Source organism: Chionomys nivalis, chromosome 5, assembly GCF_950005125.1.
Source record: "Chionomys nivalis chromosome 5, mChiNiv1.1, whole genome shotgun sequence".
In the NCBI taxonomy this organism is placed as follows: Eukaryota; Metazoa; Chordata; class Mammalia; order Rodentia; family Cricetidae; genus Chionomys; species Chionomys nivalis.
Window position 1 is genome coordinate 4,613,680 of NC_080090.1, and position 23,730 is coordinate 4,637,409.

At 44.9% G+C, this 23,730-nt stretch overlaps 2 protein-coding genes across 3 annotated transcripts in view; one reads left to right on the forward strand and one right to left on the reverse strand.

The window, feature by feature from the left end:
* Rab3gap2 (RAB3 GTPase activating non-catalytic protein subunit 2) overlaps window positions 1-5,110 on the forward strand; it is an 81,940-nt gene extending 76,830 nt beyond the window's left edge. For both annotated transcript variants that reach the window (XM_057770362.1, XM_057770364.1), the window contains exons 32-35: window positions 363-452; window positions 1,327-1,545; window positions 2,322-2,480; window positions 2,637-5,110. In XM_057770362.1, coding sequence (XP_057626345.1) covers window positions 363-452; window positions 1,327-1,545; window positions 2,322-2,480; window positions 2,637-2,786 — 618 coding nt within the window. In that variant the 3' untranslated portion in view covers window positions 2,787-5,110. The remainder of the gene's footprint in view (window positions 1-362; window positions 453-1,326; window positions 1,546-2,321; window positions 2,481-2,636) is intronic.
* Window positions 5,111-5,256: 146 nt separating this feature from the next.
* The window catches only part of Iars2 (isoleucyl-tRNA synthetase 2, mitochondrial), a 43,791-nt gene continuing 25,317 nt past the window's right edge, over window positions 5,257-23,730 (reverse strand). The window contains exons 15-23 of the mRNA XM_057770365.1: window positions 21,287-21,395; window positions 19,765-19,867; window positions 18,650-18,775; window positions 18,312-18,443; window positions 11,666-11,772; window positions 10,361-10,506; window positions 8,861-9,051; window positions 6,656-6,800; window positions 5,257-5,864 (exon numbers count right to left, since the gene is read on the reverse strand). Coding sequence (XP_057626348.1) covers window positions 5,722-5,864; window positions 6,656-6,800; window positions 8,861-9,051; window positions 10,361-10,506; window positions 11,666-11,772; window positions 18,312-18,443; window positions 18,650-18,775; window positions 19,765-19,867; window positions 21,287-21,395 — 1,202 coding nt within the window. The 3' untranslated portion in view covers window positions 5,257-5,721. The remainder of the gene's footprint in view (window positions 5,865-6,655; window positions 6,801-8,860; window positions 9,052-10,360; window positions 10,507-11,665; window positions 11,773-18,311; window positions 18,444-18,649; window positions 18,776-19,764; window positions 19,868-21,286; window positions 21,396-23,730) is intronic.

The following is a 23,730-nucleotide window of genomic DNA, read 5'->3' on the forward strand; positions in this document are numbered from 1 at the left end:
GATGACTCACTTGACCACTGGGACCTCTCGGGGAGTGAACGGCACACCAAGGCAGAAGCAACAGTTGTTTGGAGCCCAGTCTGGAATCTGACTGGCTGCCACCTGTCTAATCATGTTTGCTGGCAGTCAGCAGGCCACAGTCCAGGGAAGGAGTGCTAGATGAGTGGAGGTGGCCTTAAAGGCTGCTGTAGCTCAGGTGCTAGCACTAGGTGTCAAGTTAGAGGAGGAGAACACCATGAAGATCAACTATGAATTACTCGTGCTAAAGTGCTTTCATGTTTCAGATCTTTCCCTTATGCTCCCTACTAGTCCGTAATCACCAGGTGTTTTTTGTTCTTGTTTTTTGATCTTTCTCTTTTTAGGGAAAGAATGCATTTTTCAAAGACTTAACTTCAATTCAGTTATTACCTAGTGGAGAAATGGATCCAAATTTCATTTCTGTAAGACAACAGGTAAGTCAAATACTGGATTCTGTTCTTACTTAGAGGAGATAACAGAGCACAAAGTATAGTTGTCTTTTATAAAAACACCAAGAGCTAGTTTCCTTAATATATGTTCCTTTACTGCTATCAAAGCAACTTTAGAGTCAGTGGGATGGCCCAGCAGGCAAAGGCACTTAGTGACCTTAGTTGGACCTCCAGGACCCTCATGGCAGAGAGAGTTGACGCCTCCACATTGTTGCTGTGGCGTGCACACACTCATGTTGCATGTACATAAACACACACAAACTTTAAAAATTATTTATTTATTTATTTTTTGTTTTGTTTTTTTTTTTCGAGACAGGGTTTCTCTGTAGTTTTTGGAGCCTGTCCTGGAACTAGCTCTTGTAGACCAGGCTGGTCTCGAACTCACAGAGATCCGCCTGCCTCTGCCTCCCAAGTGCTGGGATTAAAGGCGTGCGCCACCACCGCCCGGCAAACTTTAAAAATTAAAAGGCCATGTGGTGGTGGTGGTGTACACCTTTAATCCTAGCACTTGGGAGGCAGAGGCAGGCAGATCTCTGAGTTTGAGGCCAGTCTGGTCTATAGAATGAGCTCTAGGAGAGCCAAGGACATACAGAGAAACCCTGTCTCAAAAAAAACAAATTTTTTTAAAAATTAATTTTAATGGGGTATCTCTGGTTGACACAAAGTTGTGTGTATGGGGGGGTGGCCTGGCATACTCCATAGCACTGAGTATGGGGAGGACAGCAGCTCTGTGCAGTCACTTCTTCCACTTCACATGAACTCTTGGGCTTGCACTCGGGCGACCGGGTTATACAGCAGACACTGGGTTGCTGTAAATGAAAAGTACTGACAAGGCAGTGCTGTGCTTCCTGTCTTCAAGTTCTTACTGAAAGTTGTCAGTGCAGCTGTCCAGGCCCAGCATTCTGTCACCAAGGACAAAGAGCCCTCCGAAGAGGCAGCAACCACTCATTGGGAAGACCACAACTGGCCAGTTCTGGCTGTGGACTTAGCTCATCACCTTCAAGTGAGCGAAGATGTCATTCGAAGGCATTATGTGGGAGAGCTGTACAACTATGGCGCTGACCTCTTAGGAGAGGAGGTAAGAATGACCTGTGATGTCATTCTTGGGGCTCAGGCTATAAAACAGACAGCTGAAGGAAGCAGTAAACGAATGTTAAGAGTTGGATAGAGTGGTGCATGCATTTGGGATGTGGAGGCAGGATAACAATATTAAGGTCATCCTATCTACGTAGGCCAGCTTGGGCTGAACGAGACCCAGTCTCAGAGTAAACAACAAAAGAATAGAAAGCTGTAGCCAGACTTGTGCCTGATGCCAGGTTCATATAGGAGTAAGGCTGCTTGTGGAACTGGAGGAGCAGAAAAGCCTGGACAATTCTGTACCAACCGACAAAAGTGAGCAGAGCCATAGGCTAATAGGAGCCTCAGTGGATGGGAGAAAGTGACAGCTGAACTGACCTCTCAAGGGGAAGAGGCAACTAGCCACTCAAAGAGCTGAGGGAACAGTGCCTCAGATGGAAGAGCAGAGTGCAAAGGTCCTGAGATGGGATCCAGCTTGGCAAGGTCCAAGGCTAGAAAGCCAGTGTGTCTGCCAGGCCTTGTCAGCAGTGAGTAAGGGCGGTGGTAGGCATCCACTCGCCAGCAAGAGTGACGAAGGTGAGGCTAGGATGATCCCTTTCACTTAAAGATAAGATATTGTCATACTGAATTGAAAACTTAGGTAACAAACAAAAAAATAGCCGAGGAGCAAAGATTGCACATGGTCATTATGAGAGCTGAAACAGCTCTCCACTGACAGCCTCCAGGGGACAGGCTGAGTAGCTCTTGCTGGATTATTTCTCTCCTGATCATCCTCAGGCCATTCTGCAAGTTCATGACAAAGAAGTTCTGGCATCTCAGCTGCTCGTGTTGACAGGGCAGAGGCTGGCGCATGCACTTTTCCACACCCAGACAAAAGAAGGCATGGAGCTGCTGGCCAGACTCCCACCCACACTTTGCACCTGGCTGAAGGCAATGGTGAGTGCAGGGCAGAAGGCCTCATGGGTGACCTTCCTTCAGTGAATTCACAGCAAGAAATGTCTTTAGTGGGAGAACTTTCATAATAAAGCTTAAGATAGTCACAATTATTGTTTGACGGCATGAAACTAAAGGAGTTTTGTGTCCCATTCGCAGAACACCCAGGATCTTCAGAACACTGATGTGCCAATCGCCACAACAGCTAAACTAGTGCACAAAGTAATGGAGCTCCTGCCAGAGAAGCACGGGCAGTACAGCCTCGCCTTACACCTTATCGAAGCTGTGGAAGCCATGGCTACTTTATGACAGTAGTCCAAAGTCCTGCAGCCACATCAATCACTGCATGTCGCTTTACACAGCAAGATCTGGAACTTTTTGGAGGGTTTTTTTGTATAATAAATAAATATATTACTTTTAAAAAGTGCAATCCTGGCTAAATTCCCTTTCTCCAGTTGAGACTGAAGATAAAATACATTAACTGGGCTATAATGAATACAGATGCTTTACTGTTATTTTTTCATTCAGATAAGCAGCTTTATTGTTAAACTTTGTATTGTCACTGATTATAATCTGCAGATTTCATTCTTACTGTAGTGCTCCAGTTCATGTCCACATAGCTCCTGTGGGGACGAAGTGTCCATAACAGCTTCCATCAGCATGCCAGAGATTCAGCCCACAGCCCTTTAGAACATGCAGAGATGTCCTTATGTTTGGCCCTGCACCAGGATGCCACTGGCAGGGAGCTCTGGGTGCCGACTGCTTCCTGTCCTGGGGTGCTGCTGCCATCAGAGGAGAAATGGCTTTGAGATCCGAGAAGGACCCCGGGCCTGCTGTACTTGCCAGAGTGAACAATGCATCAAAATCAACTATAATGTAAATCAAGATTTACTCTTTATTTTGTCAAGTTCCAAAATTGTATCCACATCAGGTAATTGTAAAAAATGTATTATCTTGTAAGACTTATATGTAAAAACGAAATAACAAAGCAAAGATTCTAAAATATTTAAAGTCCAACTTTATTTTTCTTCCAAGTGTTCAAAATGTCTGCTTCTGGGATGTGGTCATGTTGCCTGTCCTAGGAGGACAAAGAACATGCTTCGTGCTGTGACAGCCTTAGCAAACCTACCTCACAGCTGGGTGGAGAGGACAAAGTGCAGCCAGTTCTGTAGCCTGTAGTGCCTAGAGCAGGCCAAGCGCTAAACAGATGTGTGAGTCAAACCCACCTACCCCGGGCTGGCCAGTGCTTGGCTCTGCAGACAAGCAAGTACTTACTGCGGTGAGCCTATCTCTGGACTGCCAGGGTCGCAGCTGTCACAGTAATCATTCCAATAGAGGGAAGAAGGCAATTCCACCATTGTGAAGGCTGAGAATGTCCTTCAGGGGCACCCAGTAATGTCAGATCTAAGATCGCGGCTGCTAAAACTAACGCTGTCGGATTTCACTAAGAGAAATGTTTCGGTGTTGCCCAGGTGGCTGTGAGGAGCTGCGTGCTGCGATCTCTGTGAGCACAGCTTGACTGCCATGATACCGCCCTTTCCAGAGACCTAGGAGGCCCGTTCTCCCGGGCCCTGAGTACTCTGGAGAGAGTGGACACTGCTGATGGTCCTTTTACTCTAATCCCATTACTTGTTTTGGGCAGGGGACAGCTTGTATTTTTTTGATTATAAAATTGGCTAAATATACTCTGGTAGATCACATAAGAGAATTAGAACACAACTTAAGTCTCTTAAGTTAGATTTGTCACCAAAAAATGTAATACACATAGAATTTAAAAATTAAATCCTGAGTTTAATAAAGGCAGTGAAATATTCTACTTTACTAAGGGCTTTTAAAATAAACCTGATAAAGAAAAATTAACATTTATGTATCCATTCTCTAACAACAAAGTGCCACAAATAAAGGAATTAGGTTCTAACGGGACTGGTGTCCCTGCAACAAGGGCATGGCATATGCTCTTAACCAGTAGTGTTTCCCTAGATACCCCCTTCTCTCCCTTACAATTACACACTTTTTTACCCTGCTAATGAAAGTGTTGAGATAATCCTAACTTCTCTACCCAGGCTGTGCTTAGATGTAGACGCGCAGGGGCCAGGATGATGTAGATACAGCAGTACGTTACATAGACGTGGAGGGGCCGGGATGATGTAGATACAGCAGTACGTTACATAGCACCAGGCTTCCCATGCTTCCTTCCCACTTTAGCCAAGAGACATAAAAGGTCACCTACGGTGTGAAGCCTGCTGCACTTAAATAGCTTTTTAAAATATGACTACTTATGATTTAAAATCATAGCTAACTAAGACTTAGTATCAATAAGCTTACATTGATTACAGCACTCACTTAGAAGTTGCTATGGTCCATTTCATGAAGAAACAAGTATTCTTACAGTGCACTACAGCAATAGTGAAAGCCCTCTCATCTCACAGGGATGGGTTTACGAGGCAGCTAGATTCTGCTTAGATTAGCCATCCTTGAAAGATCAATCCAGTATTGGATTGCTCACAAAATGCTCTATAATTTGTCTACTGTCAATGTATTGTAAGTAGTGAATTTTGTACATACCATTATTTTCTGTGTCTATTCATTATTGTGAACTTATGTATATTAGTGAAATAAATGTTCAGCTTTTATGTTATTTCCTCGACATTCATACATGTAAGACAAAGATTTTTCCCCTCTTGAATAAGTTTGATGATGATCTTCGCAGTATGTTCCAAAATCCTGCTGCCTTAGAAACTTGATGTTTGCTAATGTGCAGAATGAACTGACCCCTTCACCTTGTGTGGGCACACGATGCTTCCACTCCCCTGCAAAGTTACACACTCTTCATAATCCGTAACTTCTACACCACCGCCAGTTGGGAGTTTCTCAGAATGCCTTTATTTTCAGACATTATAGAACTTAAATACTGAGTCAAAAAAGTTTCAATAAAATATAAAACATTTCTGTTTGGCCACACTGAAAGTAACCATATTCAGTCCATCATGAGTGTTGAGTGTGTGTCTGTCTGCTCTGTATACATGTATGGTCTTCATATATGTATTTCCATGTATGTTTGTGTATGTATGTGCATATATATAAATCTTTTAGTTACAGGAAATACTCTTTAATATTCTTTTACCCCTATCTTTTTCTTTTACCATTTACTCTTCCAGTCCTTACCTAAACCTTGGATTTCTTTCTAGGGTTCTAATCAGCACTGAGGAGGGTTCTTGCTCAGGGAGCTGATAACATCAGAATGTTATTTTGCACCGATGACCTCTGCACACCGAGGACAGAGAGTATCTGCAGTCTCAGCGGTGTGCTTCCAACATCGAGGGCACTTTTCTTTGGCAGTTGGTACGACAATGACTTTATACGAAGACTCCTCACGAATGTCGCCACCTTGAAAAGATACACAGAGCATCTCATTAAGCACACATTCAGCTTGCACTGTCATTCCTCTGCGGTTCAGCGCGCGCTCCTTCCCAAGGCTTTCTTCCCTCCCTCCTTTCTAGCACTGCCCAGGTTTTGCCCCATAACATTAATTATCAATAACACAGGATCGAAGAACAGACGACAGACCAACTGCTTCTCATCCAACTCAAGAGTCCTGCATTGCTTAGAGCTGGCCCTGTTCTTGACCTACATACACAGCTGATTCAGATTTTCTTTCGTGCCTTTTTTTTTTTTTTTTAAGAGTCTCTCTATATATGTAGCCTTGTCCCCACAGAGTGAGGCCTCCTCAGCACTGGAACTAAAGCTGTTAAAATGCCATGTTATAGAGACTGGCAATGCTACTAGAACTTCAGGAACGCAGAAGAAACCACTCTCCATGCACCATTCCAGTCAACGAGGAGTCGAGGTGAAGGAGCTCTGTAGACAGTGCAGTCCTGTGATAGACACTCCAGTAAATCTTACCAAACCCTCTGTAAGAGTGGCTAGCAGTGTTTTAATTTTGGATATTCATAAAAGGAAATTTTAGAATCCACATAGGAAGGGTGGTGGATCTGGATAGTTTTAGGCTATCAGAGGACAACACAAGAAGGAAAAAGACTAATGGTGACTCAGTGGGTGAGGAGGAACTCTCCCTAGGGGCTTGACTTCAATTCCTGGAGCCCCGAGAGCTGGCTCAGACTGTCATTACAGTAAGCCAGCGCCATGGAACAGCTTCAGTCCTTGCTCGCTGCTCTCACCCTCTAGATTGATGAGGAATGTTCCTGTGAGCTCAATCCCATCCGCAGCTCTCTCCCGCGGCTCCTGAGCCAGCAGTGTTGTCTGGGAGGCCATCATTAGTTCATTCAGCTGAGACGTGCTTGAGGTCTCCTCAGCTTGGAGCATCTGGAATGCACGTGAAACCACTGTTCAATTGACATCTCACCATCAGCTTTAGTGTTTTACTGGAGTATACACTTTGCTTCACTTTGAAAACTATGGCTCCCCTCAAATCCAGATCTATATGGTGTTTATTAGATTTAGTTTGCAACGAGTAAGAGATTAAGTTACCCAAAATTCTGCCATCTTTTTAAGAGCCTCGTTCCTCTATTAGGAGGGGCTAAGATACTGTAGATAACAAGGGCCTGCTTTCAGTGCACCGCACGGCGGCCATCTGAACACTACAGCCCTTCCACGGTGACAGGCTGCTGATGAGCACTTTCAATATTTTTTCCTTTGTAATTTTGATCTTCAAGATGAGTTTGTGAATTAATTTAAACATTCCTTTAAAAATGAAAGAACACGAGACTCATAATTTGCCACATGAGCATGCATGTATACAGGGGTAGGAAGGTGGGGTGGCTGTCAGGATGATGAGCATGCATGTATGCAGGGGTAGGAAGGTGGGGTGGCTGTCAGGATGATGAGCAGGTGTGTATGCAGGGATGGAGAGATGGGACGGCTGTCAGGATGATGAGCAGGTGTGTATGCAGGGGTAGGAAGGTGGGTGGCTGTCAGGATGATGAGCATGTGTGTATGCAGGGATGGAGAGATGGGACGGCTGTCAGGATGATGAGCATGTGTGTATGCAGGGATGGAGAGATGGGACGGCTGTCAGGATGATGAGCAGGTGTGTATGCAGGGATGGAGAGATGGGACGGCTGTCAGGATGATGAGCAGGTGTGTATGCAGGGATGGAGAGATGGGAGGCTGTCAGGAGACAGCAAACCAGAACTAGGCTGTGTAGCACACCACAATGGCCATCATCTATTCTTACCATTGCCAACAATGTCATAAATTGTGACTTCAACTCTCAATTCTTCAAATGTTTAAATTGAGTTTATCAACCAAAATAAGATGGTTCCTTTTATTTGTAGAGACTTAAGGTATTTTATGTGCATGAGTGTTGCTGTGTATTTTAGTACATGTATATATATGTACTACATGCAGACCTAGGGCCAAAAGAGGGTGTTGGATCCCCTGAAACTTTATTGAAATGTAGATGTGGGCCACTAGGTGGATGCTGGGAACTGAACCCAGGTCCCCCACTGGATTAGCAATGCTTTTAACTGCTGAACCACCTTTCCAGCCCCAGACTGATACTAATAAAACTTAAAAAAAAAAAAAAAAAAAAAAAAAATTCACTGACAGTCCTTTTTTTGTCTTTTTTTTTTTTTTTTTTTGGTTTTTTCGAGACAGGGTTTCTCTGTGGCTTTGGAGCCTGTCCTGGAACTAGCTCTGTAGACCAGGCTGGTCTCGAACTCACAGAGATCCGCCTGCCTCTGCCTCCCAAGTGCTGGGATTAAAGGCGTGCGCCACCATCGCCCGGCTGACAGTCCTTTTCTTAAGAATTTGAATTAGACACAAGGCTCAGGACAGTGCATTACACCTAACCAATTAGTCCCTAAGAGGCCCAAGGAGAACACTCTGATGGGACCTGCGGAAACTAAAACACGATGGAAGTTTGGAGAAATGTGATCTGCTGTCCCTGGTTCTCATGAAATTAAAGAGAACTCAGTTTTGGTTCTTTTTGTTTTTTGAGACAGCCCTGGCTGTTCTGGAAGTCACTCTATAGACCAGGCTGGCCTTGAACTCACAAAGATCTGCCTGCCTCTGCCTCCTGAGTGCTGGGATTAAAGGCGTGCAACAACACTGTCCATCAAGAACTCATTTTTGGAACATGACCCAGATAAACAAAATTTTCAAAAGCCCAGGCCTTTAGTGTAAAACTCCTGGCTTTCATGTAATCTGACACTTCTGCCAAGCATGTCTGGCACTGACCTAAATCGCCCCTGCATGTGTCCCAAGTTCAGAGCAGGAACAGTTCAGTGCTGCAAGACTGAAATCGAGTTTCTAGATTAATACAAGGTCTTAGACATTTGAGAAAAAGAGATTTCAGGTAAAGTTTCAATGCTCCCACCATTTCAGAAGGGCGTATTTCACACAACTCCATCCGTTACACATACCTCCATGATCTCAAACAGTAACCCAGGCTCAATCACGATGATAACCTCATACTCGGCAGCATTTTTGCCAGGGATGCTGCCCAGAAAGGAATCTCGCATGGCACACGCACTCTCCACTGCCTCCTCCAGTCCTGGCTTCTTCCAGATAGAGCTTGTGTTAATCCAGCCAGTGCGAAAAACACTCTTAGGTTCTAAAAAAGAAAAAAAGGAAAGTGAACCAAGGTATAAATAGTCTAGACAGCATATAAGCTTTGACCAATGGAGATTTCACTCATGAGACAGGGTTGTTACACAGGATGTGAAGTCCAGTGAACAAGTGTGCTGTTCTCAGGATCCACAAGTAAGAGGTACACATTATAAATATATAAACATAAAAGTCTCAAAGCAGAAGTAAGAACACTTGTTCCTCATGACTCCACCCAACACCCCCATAAGTTCTAGCTTTCTATGGAAATAAAACCAGGAGGGAGCCAGGTGGTGGTGGCGCACGCCTTTAATCCCAGCACTCGGGAGGCAGAGGCAGGCGGATCTCTGTGAGTTCGAGACCAGCCTGGTCTACAAGTGCTAGGTCCAGGACAGGCTCCAAAACCACAGAGAAACCCTGTCTCGAAAAAGAAAAAAACAAAACAAAACAAAACAAAAAAACCAGGAGGAAAAAAAAAAACCTAACTAATGTGGGAGGGTCTTCTGTTTTGTGTTGATTTCATTGGTTAATAAAGAAACTGCCTTGGCCATTTGATAGGCCAGCCCTTAGGTGGGTGGAGTAGACAGGAAGAGGGAAGTGAGGCAGTCGCCATGCCTCTCCTCTCTGGGTCAGACGCCATGGAGCCAACTGCCAGGTAAGACATGCTGAATCTTTCCCGGTAAGCCACCACCTCATGGTGCTACACAGATTATTAGAAATGGGTTAATCAAGATGTGAGAGTTAGCCAGTAAGAGGCTAGAGATAATGGGCCAGGCAGTGTTTAAAAGAATACAATTTGTGTGTTGTTATTTTGGGTGTAAAGCTAGCCAGGTGGCAGGGAGCTGTGCGGCAGGAACATAGCCTGCGGTTCCTTCTACACCTAACATAAAAGTATTCTCTAAAAAGCATTGTATTTTGCTTGAATACAGCTTAAAATACAGCCAGGCCGAGGTGGCTCACACCTTTAATTCCTGTACTTAGGAGTCAGAGACAGGTAGATCTCTGATATCAAGACCAGCCTGGTCCGCAAAGTGAGTTCCAGGACAAGCAGAACTATACAGAGAAACATTATCTCAAAAACAAACAAAAAGTTATAAATACACTTTGGAACATTATAAACACATTTAATCAAAAGTGATTTCTCAATATTGTCAAGTGTTTAATACATCTCAGAAAGCAGAGAGGCAGCCCTGACTCCTGCAGGAAGGCACAGAGCAGACTAAAGGACCAATGAATCTCATCACAATGACACTGTGGGTGCACTGCAGGCCAATCCCTGCCCTGTCCCTTCCCATGAAGGGAGCAGCTGTCCTTACCTTTGACATAGGGGATGTGCTGGAACACCTCTTCTGCCAAGTGAGGAAGAATTGGGGCAAAAGAACGGACCAACACGTCCAGAATTTCTGCTAGTGCGGTCTGACAGGAGCGTCGTTTGGGATCCTTCTGGCTTTCACAGTAGAGCCTGGAAGAACAGCCTCCTCAGCAGCTGACACACACGCTGCCTGCCTGGGCACACCGGGCTGACACTACGACTACTTCAGGCTGCTTTGCACGCTTCTCCTCTATCCCATTTTACTCTCTTAAGATGTACTTGTTTCACTGGTGCTGGTGGCGCACGCCTTTAATCCCAGCACTCAGGAGGCAGGGGCAGGCGGGTCTCTGAGTTTGAGGCCAGCCTGGGTTATAGCACAAGTTCCAGGACAGGTTTCAAAGCTACAGAGAAACCCTGTCTCAAAAAAACCAAAGGAAAAAAAGATGTACCTGTTTCCTCATGCTTTGTCCAAGGACTTTAAGATGGACGACAGTCTAGATCACTGTTTGCACACAACCACTAAAGTAACTGGCAGCATTTAAATGACCCCTATCCCCAGTGGTGCCATTAGGGTTTTCAGGCAAAGAATGAGTTGTAAACCTATGGCCAAGCTGCTGAGATGCCGTGTGACAGGCTGGGGTTGATAGCTTATGCCAAACTCGTCAGCACGCCCTCTCCTTCAGCTGTGTGTGGGAGCACTGTGAAAGCCGGGGCCGTCACACAAACGGCTGCAGTCCTGGGTCCTCACCTGCCAGCAGCTGTCACTCACTGCAATGGGAAGCAAGCACATGAGCAGCAGGTTTTGATACAGGTCTCACCCTGGCTGGCCTGGTGTGGAACTCTTTGTAGACTAGGCTGGTCTTTTTTGTTTGTTTGTTTTTAAATATTTATTTATTTATTGTGTATACAATATTCTGTCTGTGTGTATGCCTACAGGCCAGAAGAGGGCACCAGACCCCATTACAGATGGTTGTGAGCCACCATGTGGTCACTGGGAATTGAACTCAGGACCTTTGGAAGAGCAGGCAATGCTCTTAACCTCTGAGCCATCTCTCCAGCCCAACTAGGCTGGTCTTGAACTCAGAGAGCCTTCTGCCTCTGCCTCCTGAGTGATGGAAGTAGAAGGACAGGTATTACCTGTCTCATTTTCCAGACATACTGAGATTGCACTGTAATTGCACCCAAGAAGCTAGTAAAAGTGGCAGGACACAAGTGAACCTTGGCCCCAGATCCCGGGTATAATTACAGCTGCCCACCATGGCCATTGCATCCTTGATGCTGCTGAGGACTGCATGCTTATCATACTTACCTGTCCTTGACTATGCTGAAGTAGAAGCTGGAGAGTTCTCTGGTACAGAAAGCTTTTAACAGCCTGATAACTTTCCCAAAATCATACTGTTTGTATGAGTCAGTAATCTAGAGAACAAAGAAAGGGTAAATTTGGAAGCTGGGATGAGCAATGAAAACAAGCATTGTCACAGGTGAAGCAAGCTCTTCACTGGCATCTCAGGGGGAATGGCTCAGCCCCCACGTTTGCTGCACAGGCATGAGAAACAGAGTATGGATGCCCAGAACTCACAGAAGTGCTGGGTGGGCACGGTGGGCTGGCACGGTGGGCCTCCAGCAACGCCTGTGATTCCAGCCTCACCGTGGAGCCGAGCAGGAACCCTGATGCACACTGGCTGAAAACCAGCATGGGGTGAGCTCTGGGTTTTCTTTTCTTTTTATAAGACTTTCCCTTGAAATTTTAAATATGATTATTGGTTCGCTTTTGTTATTTTTAGAAATTTGCTACTACATTTATTTGGGGGCCGGGTCATGTGTGTACGAGCTACAGGTCACATGTGGCAGTCAGAGGACAGCCTGCAGTTGGTTCTTTCCCGCTGTGTGGGTCCCAGGGACTATGCTCAGGTCATCTGGCTTAACAGGAAGCACCTGACCTGCTGAGCGGTCTTACCTGCCCAACTGATATGATCTGATTGTGAGAACCTGCCTCAAAGAATGAGGTGGAGTATCAGGCTTCTGCTTACACATACTCACATGCCAGTGTGTGCACACTTGCACAAGCACATACACGTGCAGGCATACCACACGTACAAACACATGAAAAAAGAAAACAAAATGAATACAAGAAACAGGCAAGAATACAAGAAAGCCAGAGAATGTCATTCTAGAGACATGACTACTCAAAATAATCACTACTCTACTCTGGAAATGACAGCAGAACACGGAAAGAAGGGCTTATGCATAGTTGCTTGTCTTGTGTGTGTAAGTATGCATGTTCATGTGTAGGTGCATGTGTATATGAATGCCAGACGTCAAGCTTGAGTAAGGAACCATGTACCTTGCTTTTTAAACAGGGTCTCTCCCTACTCTGAACCTCAAGTCTGCTCCTCTGGCTGGCTGGTGAGCTACAAGATCCACCTGTCTTCAACGTCCCAACACCAGAATCACAAACTTGTGCTGCACCTGACGTTTTCAATGTGATCTGGGCTCTAGAAACCAAACTCGGGCCCTCATGCCTGTACAGTGACCTCTGTACCATCAGACTATCTTCCCAGCCACTGGTCTGTTGCTTTTTAAATCTCCAAGGCTGACGAGGGACTTCAGAACTTCGTGTATGCTAGAAAATCTCTCCCGCAACAAGCTATTCCCCCACCTCTAAGTCCAAGTAATAGAATCACAGTGCTTTTAATTTTTATTTAATTTTTTTTTAAGGTCAAGTGTAGTGGCATATGCCTTTATTCCCAGCACTCAGGGAAGCAGAAGCAGGTGGATCTGAGTTTGAATCTAGTCGGGTCTACACAGCAAGTTACAGACCAGTCAGGGCTACACAGCATGCATGACTCTGTCTCAAAGGGAAGGAGGATTAATTTTTTTTTAAAGTACTTGTATTTGTGCTTATGGGGTGTGCGTGTGTACATGTATGTGCAACCAGGTATGAATACAGAGATCAGAGGACAAACTTTTGGGAGCTGGTTCTCTCCACCATTAGTTCTGATGATCAAACTTGAGTCATCAGGCTTTATCAGCTGAGTCATCTCACTGGCTTAAATCATTTTTAAAATAGCAAAGAATGGAAAGCACCAGGAACTCATTAATGTTCCCTCATTGAGTGAAAATCGACATGTATGTTTACGACATGTGGCACCCCAAAGCAAGACATGGCCAATTTTGGGAAAAGAGACCATGGCTCATCCATGTGATGGTTCACCTTGACTGTCAACTGGGCAAGATTTAGAAACAGCAAGCAGGTCAACATCTATCGTGTCCATGATAGTGTTTCCAGAGATATTTAACTGAAGAGGGAACACCCAACATGATCATGAGGGGCAAGGTCTCGACAGGGGCCCCGGGCTAAATGAAAAGAAGGAGAAATAAATGAAGAACCAGCATTAATCTCTCTATTCCTGACTATAGACACAACGTCACCATTGATCTCTCCTATTCCCGACTAAATACAATGTCACCATTAATCTCTCCTATTCCTGACTGTAGATACAATGTCACCATTAATCTCTCTATTCCTGACTGTAGATACAATGTCACTGTTAATCTCTCTTATTCCTGACTGTAGATACAATATCACTGTTAATCTCTCTTATTCCTGACTGTAGATACAATATCACTGTTAATCTCTCTTATTCCTGACTGTAGATACAATGTCACTGTTAATCTCTCTATTCCTGACTGTAGATACAATGTCACCATTAATCTCTCTATTCCTGACTGTAGATACAATGTCACTATTAATCTCTCTTATTCCTAACTGTAGATACAATGTCACTGTTAATCGCTTTTATTCCTGACCGTAGATACAATGTCACTGTTGCTGGAGGTAGGTCATTGGTTAACTAATAAAGAAACTGCTTGGCCCTCATAGGCTAGAACATAGTTGGGTGGAATAAACAGAACAGAATGCTGGGAGGAAGAGGAAGTGAGCTCAGATGCACTGCAGCTCCTCTCAGAGCCAGACGCGATGCAGCCAGCCGCCAGGTCAGACATGCTGAATCTTTCCCGGTAAGCGCACCTAGTGGTGCTACGCAGATTATTAGAAATGGGCTAAATTAATACGTGAGAATTAGCCTAGAAGAGGCTAGATATAATGGGCCAGGCAGTTTTTAAAAGAATACAGTTTGTGTGTTGTTATTTCGAGGCATAAGCTAGCCAGGCGACCAGGAGCTGGGTGGCAGGAATGCATTCTGCAGCTCCTACAACAGAATGACACCCAAACGCGGGAACAACTGAATCCACAGAAAGCCTGAAAAAGCTTGGGAAAGTATAAAGCATGGCTTCTTGGTAGCAGCAATTTCTCGGGTCTGCTCTGCTTACCAGAGGCAAGCAAGTGCTCTCATGTAAGAGAGGCTTCTTGGCTCAGCTTCAGCTGTGAAACCTTGCAGCTCATTTAAGAGGTCCTGCCATGAACACTTGAACAGTGTTGATGAAAAGCTGACTGCATGCTTGTTTGTTTTCAGCCGTAGCAGGAAAAAAGTTGTGCTGTTTTAAAATGCTGGCGTTCTGGTCCTACTGCCAGAGCAAATTCTGACTCTTTCAGACAGGCAGGCAAACTAAGTGCAGTCTCTGGGCAGAATGCTGCAGCTTGCTTGCTGTCAGGGACCTTGAAACGCCATAGAGTTGTGGCAGTAAAAATGGCTCCAGGGGTACCTCTGCCATGAGGCTGGAAAGCTAAGGAATGGCTAGATCCAGCCACCAAAGCCACAGCTTTAATCCTACCCACATTGCTCAGTAATTTAAAGACTCATGTGGTCAGAAAAACAGAGATACAGTAAAGAGAGCATCAAAAACAAAGAAAACTTCGAAATGATTTACAGTGTGTTAAAAATATATGCAGGCTAAAAGTTAAAGTTCTTAAAAGTAAAAAAAAACAAAAATAAGGAAGTAGTTGGGTGTGGTAGTACACACCTTTAGTCCCAACACTTGGGAGGCAGAGGGAGATTGACTTCTGTGACTTCAAGGTGTGGTAGCACATGCCTTTAATCCCAATGCCTGGAAGGCAGAGACAGAAGGATCTCTGAGAGTTCAAGGACAGCCTGGTTGACAGAGTTATCCCAGGTCAAAGATATACAGAGAACCTGTCTCAAAAAGCAAAAAATAAAAAATAAACAAAATAGAGATTAAAACAAAGCTGCACAAAGATGGAAAATACACAGAGAATTTTGATACTGTATGCTATTATGCTCTCTTTGAATTGTTTGAATGCTGAGGAAAGAGCAACAGATGCTAAAAGATATTTGTTTATAAATGCTGCTAAACTAATCCAACATAGATATTTTGGAAATACCTTGACTTTAAAATTTGGATCTAAGGGCCGGGCGATGGTGGCGCACGCCTTTAATCCCAGCACTTGGGAGGCAGAGGCAGGCGGATCTCTGTGAGTTCAAGACCAGCCTGGTCTACAAGAGCTACTTCCAGGACAGGCTCCAAAACCACAGAGAAACCCTGTCTCGAAAAACCAAAAAGAAAAAAAAAATAATAAAAAAAAAAAAAAATTTGGATCTAAGGACATGATGCTTTGGAAGGAGTTTCTTCTTTTGTTTTCACAGACGATGAGACCCTGTGTATTGCTTCTATCCCAATATGGTATGATAGACCACGCCCTCCTGAAAGGTTGCTGTGAACACCTTCAAAAAATTACTTCACTCGACTGCTGAGTGAGATGAACCTAGTACACAGGTTATACCATGAAAGACCTAAATTACAACACCCCATTCAGCAGGAAGCAGTTTGGAGAGAAATAACTGCGCCCATGTTCCCAAATATTGTTTATAAATGTTCTTTTATATTTAAAGGGGGAGATGATATAGGTATGAATAATTTGCATTGCTATAGATTTTAAGGTCAATTTTGTTATAGGTATTTGTATTTCTGATATTAAGGTGATTGTGTAGTTCATGTAAAAATGTAATGTATATAGGATGTTAATGGATAATTATCAATAATAGTCAAGCTTGTAGTTATGTTAGTTAGATTTTCTAGATGCACATAGATATATTTTAGATAGACATTCTTCATATCTTTCAAAGATTATAGAATATGGCATTTTAAATGTTTTAATAACTTAGGGTTTTTCATGACAATGAGACATGTCTGCTCCTGGCAGCACCAATCTACTTCAAGAAGAAAGAAGATGGGCATCGAAGAGGCACCTTATGGAGTTTGATAGCCATTTGGGCAAGAAACTGCTCTTGCCTGGACTATTGTATAAACTGGATACAGAGAACCCACAGAGAGAGAACTACTGAACTTGCCTAAAGGTGAGATGATCTTTTGGGGTTCCTGATTCATGAAAGAGTCTGCAAGACACTCTGCAGGACACAGCAGAGAGTGACTGAACTGCCTTTGAAATTTCCTGCTTCATTGAAATGTCTGCTGGAAACTATGGGCCTGTAGGCCGAAGATGGATGCCCCAACGGTACAGAGGAACTTTGGATGACTGTTCAGGCAGCGAGATATCTCTGTGATTTCTAGAGTTTTGTATGTTGCTTACTTCTCATTTACTTAGGTAATATTATATCCTTCTGGAGTCTTTGATGGAGTTGAAGAATAGATAGATAGTTATAGTTGTTTTCCTTAGTTATGATAAAAGATAAAGTAGATATATTGGTTTTTTTTGTTTGTTTTTGTTTGTTTTTTTGTTTTTCGAGACAGGGTTTCTCTGTAGCTTTGGTGCCCGTCGCGGAACTAGCTCTTGTAGACCAGGCTGGCCTCGAACTCCCAGAGATCCACCTGCCTCTGCCTCCCAAGTGCTGGGATTAAAGGCGTGCGCCACCACCGCCCGGCAAACCACCGCCCGGCAAAGTAGATATATTGTAACTGTAATTTTTACTTGATAACTGTTTTGTTATATGTAATTTTGCTATGTTAAAGTTAAAGCCTTCCTTTTTTTGTTTTGTTTTGTTTAAACAGAAAAAGGGGAAATGATGGAGGAAGGTCATTGGTTAATTAATAAAGAAACTGCTTGGCCCTCATAGGCTAGAACATAGTTGGGTGGAATAAACAGAACAGAATGCTGGGAGGAAGAGGAAGTGAGCTCAGATGCACTGCAGCTCCTCTCAGAGCCAGACGCGATGCAGCCAGCCGCCAGGTCAGACATGCTGAATCTTTCCCGGTAAGCGCACCTAGTGGTGCTACGCAGATTATTAGAAATGGGCTAAATTAATACGTGAGAATTAGCCTAGAAGAGGCTAGATATAATGGGCCAGGCAGTGTTTAAAAGAATATAGTTTGTGTGTTGTTATTTCGGGGCATAAGCTAGCCAGGCGGCCGGGAGCTGGGTGGCAGGAACGCAGCCCGCAACTCCTTCAACACACTGTTAATCTCTCTTATTCCTGACTGTAGATACAATGTCACCGTTATTATCTCCTATTCCTGACCGTAGATACAATGTCACTGTTAATCTCTCTTATTCCTGACTGTAGATACAATGTCACCGTTAATATCTCCTATTCCTGACCATAGATACAATGTCACTGTTAATCTCTCCTCTTGTCTGACAGGAGATGATCTTTGAGAGGAAAGTCTGGAAGTCTGGTGTGAGGGAAGCTTGGGCCTATGACCAGGTACTCCTGCAGTCTAAAGAAGCTAGGGTAGGGACGATGAGACAGCTCAACAGGCAAGGTACATGCTTACAAGGCTGACAGCCTAAGTTAATCTCTGGGACCCACAGGGTGGAAGGAGAGAACCAACTCCCACTATTCACTGACCTCTAACACATGGATTCTGGTGCGCATACACTAATGTAAAAACACAGAAATACAAAACGATAATTCAGCAAAGACATAAAAGTTTCATCGCAGTCACTTCAAGCTGTGTGGAGCACAGCAGTGTACATTCTGGGATGCACTAGCTATGACTTCTAGCAAGGTTAACCATCCACTAAAGGTTACGGAAAAGGTGCTGATGTTGCTACTTGCCAAAGCCTGTTGTATACTGACCTTGGTTGCAAAATCCTGAATTAAATGCAGCATATACTGGTCTATGACGTACATATCTTCAACAGGAACAGAATCAGTCTCTGGGTTAAAACCAGCCACATTTCCCAAGAGAAAGCGGAGTGTGTTTCTAAGCTATGACAATAAGAGAAACACGTGAATAACCATGTGTTTATTTACAGATGGTTATATGCTATCTGGTCTACACATTAGTCTGAATTAAAGGCATGGACATTTCTTTGTGTTGCTATTTTTAAAAAAATTAACATGGGGTATTAAAAATGGTCACATGTAGTTTGTTTTCATGTGCGTCTCATAAACTTCCAGCGAGAAGCTCTGACCTTGTTGATGTCATCTCTAGCAGCACTGAGTGCAGAGGGGCCAATGGTCACTTCAGTGAAGATGTTGGATTCAGCTATCCACCAGCGCAGGGCATCAGCTCCATAGGGAGGCTCTTTGTTCTGATCCTTTTCATTGAAAAAATACATGTAAGCGTCTCCTTCTCCATCACACTTCCTCTATGAGCAGAGGCTAAGATGCTATGAACAAGGGCCTGCTTTCAGTACAGCGCATGGCGGCCATCTGAACACTACAGCCCTTCCACAGTGACAGGGCTGGGCCAGCTGATGAGCACTTCTGAGATCTTAAGAAAGTTTATGAATTGATATAAATATCTAATTAGAGAAACAGAGGCTTTAGCTAGAGCTCTTCTTCAGACACCGGAGACTATAAATGCAGGCTGTGCAAGATCAGCACCAAAACACAGGCAAAGCCCCACAAAGGCCATGTATCCGAAAAGGCGAGTGAGACAGTCCTGTCCGAGACGCAGGCAGGACAGCAGGTTTGTCCCAGCACCCAGGACATCTGGGTCAGGCATACTGCAGCTGCAGGATGGCCGGGGTGGGGTGGGGAGGGTGCAGAGCTGTTTTCCCTTTCCTTACCTCCTAGCAACCCAGTGACCACAAGGTGTGAAAGGAGCAAGGCAATACACCGTGGAGATCTTTCATGAAAGCAACTCTAACCAAATGGCCAGCAACCCCAGATCTGATGGCCATCCTCACTTCAAAATGTACACACCCTAAGAATATATAATAATGTGCGCTCAGAATTTGTGATCTCATTTTTTCCTCCCAAGTAGCCACTTCATTATAAAACTGTAATTTCACATAATAAAATCTGACACCTTAAGGCCTCAAATACATGTGCACACACAAGTTTAAGTTTAAAACATTATAGTAAACCATTTGTTATTCTTGGCTCAGATTTGCCCTGAATTCCTGGGTTCATGGAACCCTCATGTCTCTACCTCCCAAGTAGCTGTGCCACCATCCCTGGCACATCCTGTCCCTAGCAGTCACAGTTGTGTCTGTTCACACCAAGGTAACCATTGAAGACTTGGATTGCTAATGTAGGAGCCTGATAAGAAAACGAAAATAAGTTTCAGTCAGACACCTACTTTTCCTCCATTGATGACAGTGTCAGGATTAATGACATTCCCGAGGGACTTGGACATCTTTTCTCCTTTTTCTCCGAGTGTAAACCCATGAACCATCACTGTCCTAGGAAGACAAGCGAGTTCAGTGTGAGGGTCATTTTAATCACTAGGTACGTCTTGGCAGACTGTGGGTGAGGCTGTTTCTCGACATTCGTGTATCAGGGATGTTAAGCAGGGAGTCCTCCACTTAAACACAGCAAAATGGGTGGTGTTCTACTTTCTGCGCATCAGAGCACTTCCAGGTCTCTGATGTACAGAGAGCAGTGCAGACAGAGCCCTCCTTAAAACTCCTCCAGAAAGACAACCTAAGGAAAACAATGCTTAGTCCTCTGGCTTGTTTGTTTTTATCTTTTGTTTTGTTTTGTTTTTAATTTATCGAGACAGTTTCTCTGTAGCTTTGGCGCCTGTCCTGGAACTAGCTCTTGTAGACCAGGCTGGTCTTAAACTCAGAGATCTGCTTGCCTCTGATTCCAGAGTGCTGGGATCAAAGGCGTGTGCACCACTGCCTGGCCCTCCTCTGGTTTTTAAGAGCGACATAGAAGCAGTCAGTGAGCTACCTGAGGGTGGGCTATGAGCACAGCAGGGCAACCCCAGGCTACTGTCACCAGCCCTCCCCAGGGAACTCTGCTGTGTGTGGCACGGGGGTGAGCACTGTACGTCTGCACTCCACCCCAGAGGGGCCTCAGTCCTTAGTCACTGTGGGTCCCACAGCAGGAGTCGAGCTCAAGCTACCGTTACCAGCCCACACTGTCCTTCCCTGCACTCTCGGTGATCTCCCTGCCACCGTTTGCCCGGCTACTCCACTCCACTCCACGCCATCTTATCTTGTAGGAGGTGCCCCCTGCTCCAGAGTGACAGGTCCTCACACCGCTATGTCTCTCCCCTTTTTATTTCCTCCTTGTGTTGGTTGTTTGCTTTCTGTTGTTCTTTCTGGGACAGGGTCTGCACGTAGCCCAGGCTGACCTTGATCTTAAGATCCTCCCATCTCTGCCTCCAGAATGCTTGTATTTATGCCACCGTGACTATACAAGAGGGAACCATGGGCCAGGTGGTGGTGGCGTACACCTTTAATCCCAGCACTCGGGAGGCAGAGGCAGGTGAATCTCTGTGAGTTCGAAGCCAAACTGGTCTACAATAGCTAGTTCCAGGACAGGCACCAAAGCTACAAAAAAAACCTTGTCTCAAAAAAACAAACAACCAAAAAAAAAAAAACCAAAAAAAAAAAAACAAAAAACAAGAGGGAATCGTGGAACTTGCTTACAGCCTGTGCCTAACACAACAGATGAACCCAGCATTATCTGGCCTTGCTGCACCTCCTCTTCTGGACAACACTGACTCGGGGACCACCCTATCCTAGAGGTAGGAAGAGCAGCCCTCCAGCTTGCCAATGGCTGTGCATCTATGGCTCCAGCCTGTGTGGCACACCCGGTGGGCACTCAAAGGCTCATCAGGCAGGTTCTCTCTGCACAGGGTGAGCACTTACTTGAAAGGTGCTTTAGCCCTTGTGGCTGTGCTTATTAGTAAGGAAGACTGGAACCAGCCCCCGAGTTGATCCTTTCCCTCCAGGTACAAGTCTGCCCTCTGCTCGGTGCCTGAAATGTAGTAACACACCAAAAGGAATTTAATTAGAACAAGACATCTTTATGCAGCTGTCTCCTCCTGCTGCCTTCTCCCAACACACCTGCACACAGCTGCCTCCTAACACATCTGCACACAGCTGCCTCCTCCTAACACACCTGCACACAGCTGCCTCCTCCTGCTGCCTCCTCCTAACATCATCTGCACACAGCTGCCTCCTCCTGCTGCCTTCTAACATCTGCACACAGCTGCCTCCTCCTGCTGCCTCCTAACATCTGCACACAGCTGCTTCCTCCTAACACATCTGTACACAGCTGCCGCCTCCTAACACATCAGTACACAACTGCCTCCTCCTAACACATCTGCACACAGATGTCTCCTCCTAACACACCTGCACACAGCTGCCTCCTCCTAACACACCTGCACACAGCTGCCTCCTCCTAACATATGAACACAACTGCCTCCTCCTGCTGCCTCCTCCTAACATCTGCACACAATTGCCTCCTCCTAACACATCTGCACACAGCTGCCTCCTCCTGCTGCCTTCCAATTCTTAACCATGCTCCCCCCTTTCCCTTCAGCCAATGAGTCAAAAGCTCACCTAACCAAAAGTATGAAATGTTTGTAGAGCTGGGACACTTAGGAAGGTTCACATAGGGCGGGAGAATGGAGCTGGACGCAGAGGCCACATGTGCACTCTGACACTATTAGCTACATGACCTCTGTGTCCTAACTCTAACTTGATCTCCTGTGAGAAATGATGGGGTCACGCTATGCCAATGGTTTCCAAACTGGGTGCTTTGGGACGGCCAAGTAGGCCAAAGAAACTCCTGGTGAAGAAGGGGGATAAAGGGGCTGGAGAGATGGCTCAGCGGTTAAGAGCATTGCCTGCTCTTCCAAAGGTCCTGAGTTCAATTCCCAGCAACCACATGGTGGCTCACAACCATCTGTAATGAGGTCTGGTGCCCTCTTCTGGCCTTCAGGCATATACGCAGAAAGAATATTGTATACATAATAAATAAATAAATATTTAAAAAAAAAAAAAGAAGGGGGATAAAACAAAAACAATTTTTTTTTTTTTTGTGGATTTTTAGAGATAGGGTATCTATGTAGTTCAGGCTGACCTCAAATTCATGATCCTCCTACCTCAGCCTCCTAAGCACTGGGATTACAGGCATAGACCACCAAAAATGGCTAAAGTACCATTCTAAACTTAAGCAGTATAGTTCTAAACAAAGCTTCACCTTGGGGGAAAAAAAAGAGCATGTTGGGAGATCACTAGACTTAAGATATCCCAGGTCTTCCCAGATCTGGACTGCTGCAGACTGTGGAGTCTGGATGAGAATGGCCCCCACAGGCTCATATATCTGAATGCTTAGTCAACAGGGAGTGAAACTCTTTGAAAGGATTAGAAGGATTAAGGCCTTGTTGGAAAAAGGTATCACTGGGGTGGGCTTTGAGGGTTCAAAAGCCCATTCCAGGCACAGGGTCTCTCTCAGGCCATGGATCAGGATGTAGAACTCTCAGCTACTGTTCAAGCATCTGCCTGCGTGCTGCCATGCTTCCTGTCATGATGATAATGGACTAAACTGCCCAAACTGTAAGAAGCCCCTAATTAAAAGCTTTCTTTCCTAAGAGTTGCCTTGGTCATGTTTCTTTTTTTTTTTTTTTTTTTTTTTTAATATTTATTTATTATGTATACAATATTTTGTCTGCATGTATGCCTGCAGACCCCATTACAGGTGGTTGTGAGCCACCATGTGGTTGCTGGGAATTGAACTCAGGACCTTTGGAAGAGCAGGCAATGCTCTTAACCTCTGAGCCATCTCTCCAGCCCCCGGTCATGTTTCTTCACAGCAATATAATACTGACTACATCACAGACTCTCCGAAGTAAAGAAAAAACAAACAATGACCCACACATTTGTGGTCAAAGAGCTAAGTAATATTTCTGTATTTTCAAAACTGTATTATTACTGTTGTGCAGTGTCTCACTGTGCATGCACAGTGTATGTGTGACCTCAGAGGACAGCTCCAGAGACAGTGCTCTTCTATCTTTGTGTGGGGTCCAGCAATCAAGCTGGGGTAGCCGGGCTTGTTAAGGCAGGCACCTCTCCCTGCTGAGCCATCTTGTCAGCCTTCAAAAATTAACCTGCTTTTACTCTAACTTCAGAAATTACACGAAAGAGGAACTAGCTGGATGACTCAGTGGGTAGAGCTCTTGCTGCTTTTCCAGAGGGCCAGAGTTCAGTTCCCAGCACCCACACTGGGTGGCTAAGAACTGCCTGTAACTCCAGCTCCAGGGGATTCAGTGCCTGCCATGGGGACTTGCACTCACATCGCATACCAA